Source organism: Colletotrichum tamarilloi (assembly GCF_030869305.1).
Source record: "Colletotrichum tamarilloi strain Tom-12 chromosome Unknown Scaffold_154.1, whole genome shotgun sequence".
NCBI classification, from domain to species: Eukaryota; Fungi; Ascomycota; class Sordariomycetes; order Glomerellales; family Glomerellaceae; genus Colletotrichum; species Colletotrichum tamarilloi.
Window position 1 is genome coordinate 19,544 of NW_026849537.1, and position 12,153 is coordinate 31,696.

At 50.9% G+C, this 12,153-nt stretch overlaps 4 protein-coding genes across 4 annotated transcripts; 2 read left to right on the forward strand and 2 right to left on the reverse strand.

Annotated features, from left to right (window-relative positions):
- Positions 1 to 902: 902 nt before the first annotated feature.
- CTAM01_15238 (endoglucanase) lies at positions 903 to 2,300 on the reverse strand (the record flags this gene model as incomplete). The annotated part of the gene is made up of 1 exon (XM_060531236.1): positions 903 to 2,300. The coding sequence occupies one exon, from the start codon at positions 2,298 to 2,300 to the stop codon at positions 903 to 905; it is 1,398 nt and encodes a 465-aa protein (XP_060374176.1).
- A 1,407-nt stretch (positions 2,301 to 3,707) lies between these two features.
- On the forward strand, positions 3,708 to 5,720 carry CTAM01_15239 (uncharacterized protein; the record flags this gene model as incomplete). The annotated part of the gene is made up of 1 exon (XM_060531237.1): positions 3,708 to 5,720. One exon carries the CDS (start codon positions 3,708 to 3,710, stop codon positions 5,718 to 5,720), a length of 2,013 nt encoding a protein of 670 aa, XP_060374177.1.
- Positions 5,721 to 8,307: 2,587 nt separating this feature from the next.
- On the forward strand, positions 8,308 to 9,937 carry CTAM01_15240 (allergen; the record flags this gene model as incomplete). The annotated part of the gene is made up of 3 exons (XM_060531238.1): positions 8,308 to 8,513; positions 8,571 to 9,714; positions 9,770 to 9,937. The coding sequence occupies 3 exons, from the start codon at positions 8,308 to 8,310 to the stop codon at positions 9,935 to 9,937; spliced, it is 1,518 nt and encodes a 505-aa protein (XP_060374178.1).
- Positions 9,938 to 10,051: 114 nt separating this feature from the next.
- CTAM01_15241 (uncharacterized protein) lies at positions 10,052 to 11,194 on the reverse strand (the record flags this gene model as incomplete). Its single annotated transcript, XM_060531239.1, has 2 exons — positions 10,052 to 10,503; positions 10,576 to 11,194. 2 exons carry the CDS (start codon positions 11,192 to 11,194, stop codon positions 10,052 to 10,054), a joined length of 1,071 nt encoding a protein of 356 aa, XP_060374179.1.
- Positions 11,195 to 12,153: the final 959 nt, after the last annotated feature.

Sequence of the window (12,153 nt, forward strand, 5' to 3'; positions counted from 1 at the left end):
CCTAACATTAATTACCGAGCCAGCCGTGTGAGTGAAATCGATAGGCTCGATGTCAAGGACAGTATTGATTCACTTTCTACGCCGTCTAGCCCCTAATAGCTCTGCGAAGGTGCGGCAGTATGGTAGCCAGAGTCAGTGCGACTTAGACGCGGGCGTCAGATGAGCTAGGGCCAAAATGTTGGCTAGAAGGATCAAAGACGCGCGCCTAACCCTGTCACCACGAATCAAGGAATCGAGTAAGCATAAGGAACTGGGTTGCATGCGAGTTGTCCGCATCAAATCTTTGGGTCGACACTAAAGACGCGAAAGACTGAACCACACAGATCTATTCCAGTGAGCATCTCTTTACCCTCCCCCAGCTGACTCTCGGGACTGGCCTACCCGGTTGAGGACTGTGATCCAGACGCCAGACAGACGCCCCTCAGATGACTGATAAAGTAAACGACACGCTCTTTTAGACATAAATGCCGCGCTTAGAGCACCTCTTTTGCGCTTTCAAATGGGACTTCAGTTGACAGTCGGATTGCCATCGACCAAGCCTCGTTTCCGGACCAGAACATCGGACTGGCCCCCCTTGCCCGAGCGGCCGCCGGGTCTGTGGAAAGTGGGGCCGATCACAAATATCGGCGACAGTCTGGCCTGTAATGATAAGAAGGCATCCACATTGACCTGAGTAGAGGGCAACACACCTTATTGACGATCTCGTTCCAGCAGTCAAGCATGACCTACATGAAGACGGATTGTATGCACCTTATGTTCCACAGCTGGTCAACACGTTAGGAGAGGGAAGTTCACAAGTGCTAGCAGAGCACACGTGAAATCAACTTCGCTTGGGATAAAATGAGCTAAAAACATGGCACTTGACGCCACGATCCATTCCATGCACTATTTAAGACTACCTTCTAATACTCTCCACCAATAGATGAGATGTCTAGACCTTCACCCTCTCCAGCGGCACACTTGAAGCCAGGGGCAATCGGCTGCGGCGCAGTCAACTCGCCGCCAGTGCAAGTAGCGAAGTGTGTTTCATCCTCCAAGCAGGTCAAGTAGCCTTCAGTGCAAGATTCGGGGTCAGAATCAGAGTCGGAGTCGGAGTCGGAGTCGGGATCAGGTGTGGGTGAATCAGGCGAGGATGTAGGGACGGCGGTGGGCTCAGATACGGGCGCACCGGGAGTGGCCAATGCTCCACAGTCGGTGGCGGTAATTGTGACCGTGATGAAAAAGATAAACGGAGTCGGAACGATGTCGGTAGGGACTGGGGTCTCGATGGGAGAAATCATAGAAGCCGTCGGAGCTGGTTGGATAGAAGATTCGGCCGGAGAAGTTGGTGTAACAGGGACAGTAGGCTCGACGAGAGCGGTAGTGTCGGCAGGTGTAGGAGCCGGCTCCTGTGTCGAAATGACGGAAGAGGCAATGGCGGAGGAGCCAGTTGCGACCGATGGCGAAAGAGATGAGCCGTCGACAATGCTGGAGGTCGGAACAGACGTAGCAATGCTACCGGCAGGCACATCGCCGCCAGCCGGAGCCTCAACAGGGGCTCCGGCATTAGGGTTACCGTCACAGGGCTGCTTGTAGAGATTGTCGCCCTCGGGTCGATCGAAGTAGAGGCCGCGGTTGGGAAAAGCGATGGGAACCTGGGCGTTGAGAGCCTCTCCGGTGGTGCAGCCGCCAGCGACTTCTCCAATGTTAGCCATGAAGAGCTCAGGAAACTCTTCACGCTTCGCCAGGGACATGCGACGATCAGCAATGGGTCCACGCTTCTTCTTCGTAGCACCACCAGCGCCACCAGTGACGGTGATGGGGGCACAGTTCATGTAGTACTCCGGCTGGCCGCCAACTCTGGCGAGCCAGATCCAGGCAAAGACGTAGTCGCCGGGTGCGATGCTGGAGGGGATCTTGAAGGGGTACTTATCTTCGTTGGGACCTTCGAGGTTACCCTTTTGGTTGCGGGCCGGGCAGCCGCCCTCGATAGAGTGGATGACCATCCACTTGGAATTCTTTGTCGGGTTAGCGTCGGCACTGAGGGCGAACTGGCAGCTGCCGCCTCCGTGGACAGCCTGGCCCTTGAAGGTGGCCTCGAAGGTCTCGCCAATGGCAATGACTGTAGGTGCTCCGTCGATGATGTAACTTGCACCAGAGGGGATCTTGCATGGGAAGTCATCACCTGTGCTAGAAATCGGGTTAGTAGGACCGTCAGCAACAAACTTGAAGGGCTTGGGATTCTCGAGGACAACGTGTCCAAACGTCGTCGATGCCAGCATCGAAGCGAGAAGAAAAAATTGGTTCATGTTGGAAAGCATCGTGGGCTTTCTTGTTCGAGGAAAAGGATTGTGAGAGAAAAGATAATGTGCCGAGAAAAGAGTGGCTAGGAAGTTGGCTGAAGTCGTAGAAAGAAAAGAAAATCTCGAGGTGTCGAGGGAAACGTTTCGAGCTGGGGTGAATTGGCGAGTTGTGATTCAGGGAAGAATACCCTGGATATATGTATTCGCCGCAATTAGTGGAGTGGCCCTCTGTCAAGTAACAATGTACTAGTGTTCAAAGAATTCTAGACGTTGAACAGGCTCCGTCGTTTGTTGCACAACTGCTCAGATCCTTTTTCTTCAGCTTTGTCCATTCCCATTTGGAACTTCGGACTTGTGTGCACAGAACATCAGATCTGCCGTAAACGTCGCTATTCTGTGGGGAACAAAGGATGTGGCTTCGTCTAAGAGAAGTTGCTACGTTAACAGCTCTTTAGTCTCAGTTTCAGTCAGGTCAAGTGCATCGATCATGTGACAAAGGTCTGCAGAGTGGTAATCGAATTGCCTTCCAGTTCGGAAGCTCCCTTTTTCGAAGCAACAATAACCACTCAGATAAAGTTGGCAAAAAATCAAGTGCTTCCTGAACATCGCTGAAGCTATTCGCACGTTCTTAGAAATCCGGTGCAACATGAGTTGACTTGGAGGATGAGCCGACTCAGACGGTTGATTTTCGACGTAGAAGAGCCCAGCGCCGTCGAGATATTCGAAGACGGGTACAGGTATTTGCCGAATCAACATCAGCGGAAACTTCATTGCGCCGTTCAATTTATACGAAGCAAGCCGAATACGAACAGTCTTACACACTACTTGCTCTAACTTTTGCACCTGGGTGGTAAGCTCGTCCCTCAGTACCTATCGAAAAGGGACGGGTGACTCGTACAGACTATCTCACATGATGCCCGAGTATGACCACAACTATCAGATAGAAAACGCAAATTCACAAATTTGACGCGATACTCGAGATGCAAATATTTGATAAGATGCACCCATGCTCCTACAGAGTAACCTAACGAACATGTCAGCAGCAAGATAACATATAACACGTTGATCTAGTTGTCTGTCATGTTCGCCAACGACCGTTCTCAGCTGCCAAGACTGTGTGTGAGACCAACATACGCGACAAGGCAGCCATGTAGCCTTTCCTCATGTGCATGCAGGCAGCCGGGGTGCGTTACAGCCTGTCTTAGATTGCGGACCAGCGATGCTTCCAACATTGCGGCTCAGCGTCGCGTCGAACAGCTGAGGAATGATCCGCCCACCAAACAGTTCCTTCTTCCCAAGTCAGCTCTTGCCCAACGTTGTTCCCCCTTTCACCGAGTTTTATTCGAAAGGCTTCACCTCCGTCAAGTTGGGGCGCACTGAACTTGGAACGCGAATAGGTGTGCCATCCGAACAAAGCCGCGCATCATGCCTGATATCTTACACGACTCCAACTTCACCGAAGGAGCCAGTTTCGACAGTGGCACCACGAATGCCGCATCTCCCGCGTCGGATGACCCGAATAACGACCCGGCGGAGAGCCTTATTAGCGAAGGCAGCCGCGACAAGAAGGCCGCATCCGCTCCCACAGAGACACATAGCATTAGGAAGAGAGACTCCGCTGGCGCAATCCAGCAGTTTCTTCTCGATGTTCTTCTCATAATCCCGTCCCTATGCTTCATCATTTACGGCATGATGGCTCTCAAACACAACAACTGGCCGATCGACGCGGGAATGGTTCCAACCTTACGTATGGCCGCGACGTACAGCCCGACTGTCTTCCCCATCGTTTTTGCCGCTGTTGCCGCCAATCTGCTCAAGTCTGCGGCCGGTTGGAAGATGGAACGTGGCGTCTCGATTCTCAGTCTAGAGTACCTCCTCAGCTGCCGCACAGTCTCCAGTGCGGTTACAACGCCGCTTTCTCTACGACGTGTGAACATCCTGTCACCACTCCTCATAGCACTCTGGGCTATGTCTCCTCTCGGAGGACAAGCAGCTCTACGTATCATCGATGTGGTACCGTCTCAAGCATCAGAACCGTACCCGTTTGAGAACCTTGAGTTCATGTCCGTGTTTCCACACTCAGGAGCCCAGAGTTCGGCCGGTTTCAGCACAATGCCCTCCATTCAAGGAGCCTTTATCTCGGCCTTGTCTTTCCCCGAGGACATCAAAACAAGACCTCGAGATGCCTTCGGCAACGTCAAGATCCCCATGCTCGAATATTATCCGCCAACAGCGGCAGCCGATGCCTACGGCTGGTACGATGTCAGCCTCGACGGTGCCGATACGACTTGGTCAGCGATTATGGGAATTCCCATTGCGACTCAAGGTGGCTTCTCCCAGGGACATAACTACTCTTTCACCTTTGAGACGGCCTATATGAATGCAGACTGTTCAGTCCAGCGTGGAGCATCAATGTCCCTTGTAGGCTGGTTCGCATACAAGAACAAAACACTTGGGCGAGAAGCAGCCTACACTACCGGCAGGACTTTACTCATTAAATCCGACGGATTCCACGGCCTCTTTAGCAAGGAACCTAGAAAGTTGATATTCACTTCCTACTATCCCCAAGACAGCATAACGACTAATGCTACATGTACACTTACAACGACGCATGCCAAAGTCGACGTGGCTTGTACTGGAGATCTCTGTGGCGCCCGTCGTGTTAGACGGATTGAGAAGCCAGACAATATGACAGTTACGACAGTATTGGATGGTGCCATTGCGGAAGGATCCCAGAAAATGGCACCGGCAGGAGTTTTTGACTTATTCATGACAACGTTCATGCGAGTCACCTTGACAACATGGGAGGCGGAGAATGGCGCATGGTACAAACCATACCCTTCACCTTTGGAAACCTACTTCACCCACCCGGCCGCCCCTTTTTCCGCACCGGGCATCGGCTCTTACAATGGAACTGATATTTACGAGGTAGGAGATGCAGTATTTTCACAGCGATTCTCCCAGCTGCTCAACACCTTCTGGCTTGCCTCCGTGGCGTCACGCAACATCACCGGCGACTTCAACTTCCAGGTACATACCCTCAACCGGGAAATCGAAAACACGATTGTTCAGAATACCACGGGTATGAGAACACCGGATGAGTTAGTAGTGCGTGTCAGCGGACTCTGGATTTCAATTCTATTCATCGCATCGACAGTTATGCTGGCTTCGGGTGTTGCAGCTAGCATCTTCAGTTGTCTCAGACGAGGACCTGACGTACTGGATCGAGCCACGTACTTCTTGAGAGATAGCCCGCACGTGAACATAGCCCAACAGAGCTCACTGGAGGATGGTACCAGTCAGGTCAAAAGGATCAAAGGAGTGCGAGTTTGCATCGGCGATGTCAGACCTTCGGAGGAAACTGGGTATGTCGCATTTGGAACGGTTGGAGAAGCCATGCCCTTGAGGTGGCAGGAAAAGGAAAGGCGTTACGCTTGAGCTTTAGGCGGGGGGCATGAGCTGTTTTGGAATGCTGTGGGATATCAGATGTCTTTCAAATCCAAGGACAACGAACACAGTCACACTGTGTGATTGATCTGTTCCGTTCGTGGTCGTTTGTCTTAATCTGTCGACCGTTCCTGTTCCTAATTCTGGTCCCAGTAAAGCGTCACCCTCAAAACACTCCCCAAGCTCATACACCTTGGGGGCCTTGACGTCTATTCCCTAGTTTAGTAGTCCCGTCTTGTCATCAAGGGAAACTTTTCGAGGATCACGATGGACATCTTTAGGATGGTCGTAAAAGGACATGGTATAGGTATTCATAATGAGCACAGCGCTCAAACAATGGACGACCTATGGCAAAAGGGCAATTTACTGTCCGGTGTCCCCCGATTGATATGGCCAGAATCTAGTCCTTGACAGCTTCAGTCGGCAGTTTTGAGCAGAGGATTTACGAGAGAGCACTCGACTAGCTAGTCTAGCCATCGAATAAGATTCCACGAGCCCAATGGAATAATAGAATCTCGCCATGCTAGGGCCACGTGCAATCCAGCCACCACTAGGCCGCTCGGATGCTCCGTGTTAGCTGCATCCCATAAGTTGACATCAAAACGGTTTAACGCATCTAGGTGCTTGCGCGTGATGCACATCGTGCCCTCTCATCCTTGGTGCCCAAAGACGATTGCACTTGTTAGAACCTCGTTTCTAGATCTCCAATTTGCTCTGCACTAGCCTCGAGTTTGGCGTTCCTCCCTGTCGTGGACCAACTCAGAACCCCCACCCCCTCGTCGGAGAGATGAGTCCGTCGTCGTTACACCAAGCCTTATTCGGACTTCCGGGCTAAATTGTGATCGAGATCTCGTACGTTTGAATAATGAAGGCTGCTTCCAGGTAAAAGCGTGTGAATAAGAGTAGTTGCGGCCTTCTTGCAGTATACAAGGTATCGAGATCTTCTAGATTTCGGCGTCACCTCGGAACTGTGAGCACAAGCTATCAAGAACAGGTCAACGCAGCATGACAATGAGCACACAAATACACATATCCTCCTGAGAATGGTCAATGGACGTGGATGTTACTTCAGCCGCCTCGGAAAACAAAAATGAAACCTTTCTTTCGACTAGATAAGTACTGTAGCTGCTTAACCTGGAGTGGGTATTATCTCAGAGCGGCTGTCGATCCAACCTCACCTTCAGCCACCGGACCAGCCACAGTTGCAGCACGAGTTTGTGCGCTACATACCTATACGTAGACACCGGCTAGCAACTCTCGAACTTGCCGGCTCAAAAGTAGGGAGATGCAATGATTTCGTCATTTGGGGATTCAATTTCAGAGCCTCCCAGAATGGACTCGTTCTAAGACACTAAGGCTTTCATTTGGGTGGAGACTGTTGCGGTCACAGAGACGCAACATAGGTACTTCTCACAACAGCTTCTACAGCAATGTAGCTATTCATTCTTGGGAGACATGATTGGTACGGATCATAGTTTCCAGAGCTTGTGTAGACTATTCAACCCAATGCGTTGTAGTAGTAGACGCCAGTGGTCTGCAAAGAGACACGGGAGGCAAACGCATCGCTGATCTACCCCCGATGCTGCCGAGGGAAATGCTGATGACCAAAGTTTGCTTGCCTTCAACTTGACTTCTAACGGATCCTGCTCCGCTTCTCACTCCTTGCCTAATAGGTATGCAATGCGAATGCTCATCATTGCAATTCTCGGAGAATTCCCTTACCGCAAAAGCCAATTTGGGAACCTTGACACGCGCAAATGGCCAAAATATTGACAGGTCAACTGCTCTAAGCTTTGTTGACTCTCGATTATTCGCTGTACCCCGCGATCGTTGTGAGGAATTCCCACAGTACTATCCATTTCCGACGACGCGGGCCATAGCCGCATCCATAATGACGCCGTACATCTGGAGCTACCCAAGCCTAGCGCAAGACTAGTCAAGACACACCTGTCTGCGCCACCACGCCGGGATTCCTGAGAACTGAGATCAAGCCTTCTTCCGTCGAACGGGGCCCAACGGATCGCACTAATGAGGCTTAACTCACAGGACTCATTCCTCCGATAACATTGGATGTTATCCACCGCTAGGCGCCATGCCAAGATTGTCCAGCTCAGTCGTTCCTCACCCTCGTCAGTGGCAGAATAGTAGCTCCGAATTTCAGCTTCCCCAGATGGTCCGATTCAACGTTTAGCTCTTCGGCACAAACCTTGAGGCGTTTGGTTTCGATGAGTCCAGGCTCATCATGATCTCTGAATGACGTGTTGCATCGGATTCCCTAGCTTTGGCCGCTTTGGACGGGAATTCCAGTCGCCGATGGAGAATGAATTCGAGATTCAGCGAATCTCTACGCGGCATTAGTACAAGGACAGCTGAAGTTCAATTTCCTATGACGTTTCTGTTCCTTTGGTGAGGGACTGTGCGATTTTCAGATGCTTCTTCGATGCCTGAAGGTTAGTGAATATTGGTCAACTTGAGCCTATATATAATGTAACTTCATCATCCCTAAAACCCTCTTGCGATACAATTCAATCACAACAACTCAACCAATAATCACCTAACACAAATAACAACCGCAATCATGGACAGAGCCAAGCAAGCCGTTTCTAGCTTCATCTCCAAGGACGGTCACCACAAGACCAGTGTCGATGAAGATGTCAACAGAGCTGTGACCGAGGAGCAAATCCGTCCCCATCGCCATGAGGAAGTTACCACAGCTGTCGACAAGGAGGTTCACCAAGATCACCACCATACTACCATTCAGCCTGTTAAGCACCAGGAGACTCTGTAAGCAATTCTATCTACATTGTGTAAAGCCTTCCAACTGATTGTCTCAATTCCCAGCCCCGAGAAGCACCACCACAACATCGTTCCGGTTGCACACAAGACTTTCGACCACGGAAACGAGAGAGAAACCAAGGACACTCTCGACCGGGAACACGCAAAGTTCAAGGACACTTCTACTACACACGAGACCACTCACACTTCGACCACTGCCCCCGCGGTCACTGGTGAGAGAGTGCACCACCATATCCATGAGCACATTCAGCCTGTTATTCAGAAGGATACTATCCAGCCTCATATTGTCCACACCACTATTCCCATTCACGAGACACACCACGCCAAGCCTATCCACCACGAGGCTACCACTCTCCCTGTAAAGACTCTCGAAGAGTTCACCAGGGAGAAGGGAAGTCTCACGGACGGCCCTCGTCACCACCGCTACGACGAGTTTGAGGGTTGCCCCGACAAGTATCACAAGGATCTCGGCAACACTCACCAGTCAGGAATTGGTCATAGCCATGACCACAGCCATGGGGCCGGTAAGGCAGCCGTCGGCACTGCCGCCGCTGGCGGTGCTGCAGTTGCCGCTCACAAGCACCACGAGCACAAGAACGAGCAAGAGCGTGGCCTTGACAGCCATCACCACTCTGGCCCCGGCAAGGGCACCACTGCTGCTGGCACCGCTGCCGCAGGAGGAGCTGCATTGGCTGCCCACAAGCACCACAACAACGAGACTGCCACCCACGGCGTGAACGACCGCGGCCTCGGCCACACCGGTCTCGAGAGCCAACGTGTCAACCAGCACAACACTCACCCCGGATCCGGGGCTGCTACCGCTGCTGCCGGCGCTGCCGCCGCCGGTGCTGCCACCCATCACGGCCACAACAACACCACCGGCACTCACAACCCCCTCGGCTCCCACAGCACCACTGGTACGCACGGCACCGACAGCCTTGCTGCTGCTCAGGCTGCTAACACTCGTGCCAACAACACACCCGGAACTGGCAACCTGTCCCACAACCAGACTACTGGCCGCGATAATATCGCCCACAACCAAACTGTAGGTGACAAATCCATCAGCACCGCCCAAGGTATCATGCACGGGACTCACCCTACCGGTACCCAGACTTCTGGTAGCAATTACACCACTTCTGGCAGCCCTACCACTGCAACTCACGGTAGCTCAGGCCTGAACAAATCTGAGGTAAGTCTAGCGTCAAATCATATCACTGCTCACAGCATTTTAACCATGTGTTAAGCCTCGCTTCGGCTCAACTGGCACTAGCACGAGCCACAGCGGTGCTGGCAAAGCCTCAACCACTGACCACGCCACGCATGACACCACTGGAAAGAAGATCTCGCTTGTTGACAAGCTGAACCCCTTCAAGGATGCTGATGGTGATGGACACAAGGGCATTATGAGCTAAATGCATAAGGATATCCTGAGCGTTTCTTTAGTTAGTCATATGCATTAATAGGTTTGATCATAATGATACAATGGTTGTTTGCATCTTAAAACTTCGGCCCAGTGCATCCAACAATTATGCAGTTTCTTCTGGTGTTCTTGCCCTTTCTGGCCCCAATCCGAGTTCTCCGCGCCTATGTTCCATCTTTTGAATACTGCTCTTCGTTAGCTTAACAATACGCCCCTTGGTAATCTTCTTCAACATGAACTGAATCTTCGGCCCTGGGTTGCATCGGGTAGTATGTCCATCATGGAAGCATATGTCGTTAGCAATGCCCCGGATGCGATCCACATAGCTCGCTACAGCTTCCATCCGTTCACACTTCACTTCCAACCCAACACCACCACTTGCGTCGCCCATACCTCTCATCAAACTGCCTAGGATAATGAAGTTGCAATGCTTCCTGTCCTCACAGGTGGCTCTCTTATCAACACAGCACCCGTCGTTGAACATGAGTTCTCTGATGACGGAGTTAATTTGGAGTGGCAGGGTGTTGATGATGTCTTCTCGCTGTCTGTGGAGAATCTCTACAGACTCCTGTTAGCAATCCCCTCAAGCACGGCAGCAGATCCAAGGGGTACAGCAGGCATGGATGTTACCAAGTAGACCGGGTGGGCCGATAGGACCAACGTCATCCAACAACACCTTCTGGCTGACCATGCGTTCGTCTTCGCTGAGCGAGGAATACATGATCAATTCCTTGACCATCTGCCTATGCAGCTCAACCTGCCCCAACTCCCACGCCACATAGGACAATGCTGCCCTCTCTCGGCCTTCAAAGCGATTCGTGCCCTTTTGGCAATTCTCTGCCACATGCAACCAAGAAACAGCCCAAGGTTTCAGAGCCGGAATCATGTCGTACTTGTTCGCCATCTGAAAAATCTCATAAAGCTCAAACAGGTCAGGTGTATTCGGGACCAAGGGGAAGTTCGCGTGGATGATATTGAGGATTATTTCCAAAGCCTCGGGGTCGTCTTCAGGGAGGTTCACCACCCATGGCCCAAACGCCGGTTTAGATTCTTTGAATGGACCAAAGAGCATCTTCTTCCAGACCTGCGATGAACGTCGCAAGGCGCTGGCGCAGACGTGGAATAGCCTTTCGGGCTTGTCTGTCTGCTGCCCCGCCCGCAAGGTGAGGTCTCCATCGGGGTCGATTTGGACTTCTATGACACTGGAGAGTCCGCCGTTGGTGTCATCCGCAGCCTGTAAGTCGTCCATGGAGATTCGGAGAATATGATGCGATCACAAATGTCATGAGGCTGAAAGTTGCCCGTACATCAATTTTTACGTCATACTTGAAGGATGGAAGTTATGACAAGTTCTCACTGAGCCTTAGGCATTATGTCAGGAAAGTTGGCAAAGTTGGAAACTTAAGAAACAAAATATCTCCAAGGGTCCAGGGACCATCCGTGCTTTCAGGGTCGCATCGAGTGGTTACGTAAGCGAGGATTTTCCTGGAATAGCTTCATTTGGCAACCACGAAACTCTCGCAGGGTGTCTGAAGTAATTGATTGAATGTCTCCCTTAATCGGAAGGCTTTTTAAAAGTAGAAAAAGTCATAATCTTAGCGCTTGATATCTTCCTCGCCAGTTGTGTTTTGAATAGTCCGAAGTATCTTGGCGGAATTGGTGGAACACAGCGATTTCTTATCATCACCATGATTTTGCCGCGAAAACTTCATCAAATTCAAAAACTGAGAAACGAAATGGGATATTTGAGTTTTCGGGGCCGAAAATCGTGAATTCGACATCGATCGGTCTTTTTCAACTTGCCTACCTGGAATTCTCAAATCGTCTATACTTTATTTGGGATAAACACAGGTTACTAAATCTGAGGAACTTGGTCACACAACATAGAAAAAGTACTTCTATTATCTTTTCAGGTAGGACAAGTAGTCGATCTAAGCTTATCCCTAATCTGCGTTCCACCAAGTACTATGGTAATTAAATATTGCATAATCCATTTCAAAAAAGTTCAACTGATAAAAACCCAAGACGCCTCAGAAACAGCACTTTGCAACTTTGAGATAGCCATGCAAGAATTACCCGGATATTACAACATGAATCTCTTACAATTTCGGTTTGCTCTGCCGGTGAAATTGGCACGTAATCGTACTCTACTGAATGTCCCAAGTCAACTCTTAGACTCATAGACTGGAGAGAAGGAAGCAGGAGTGA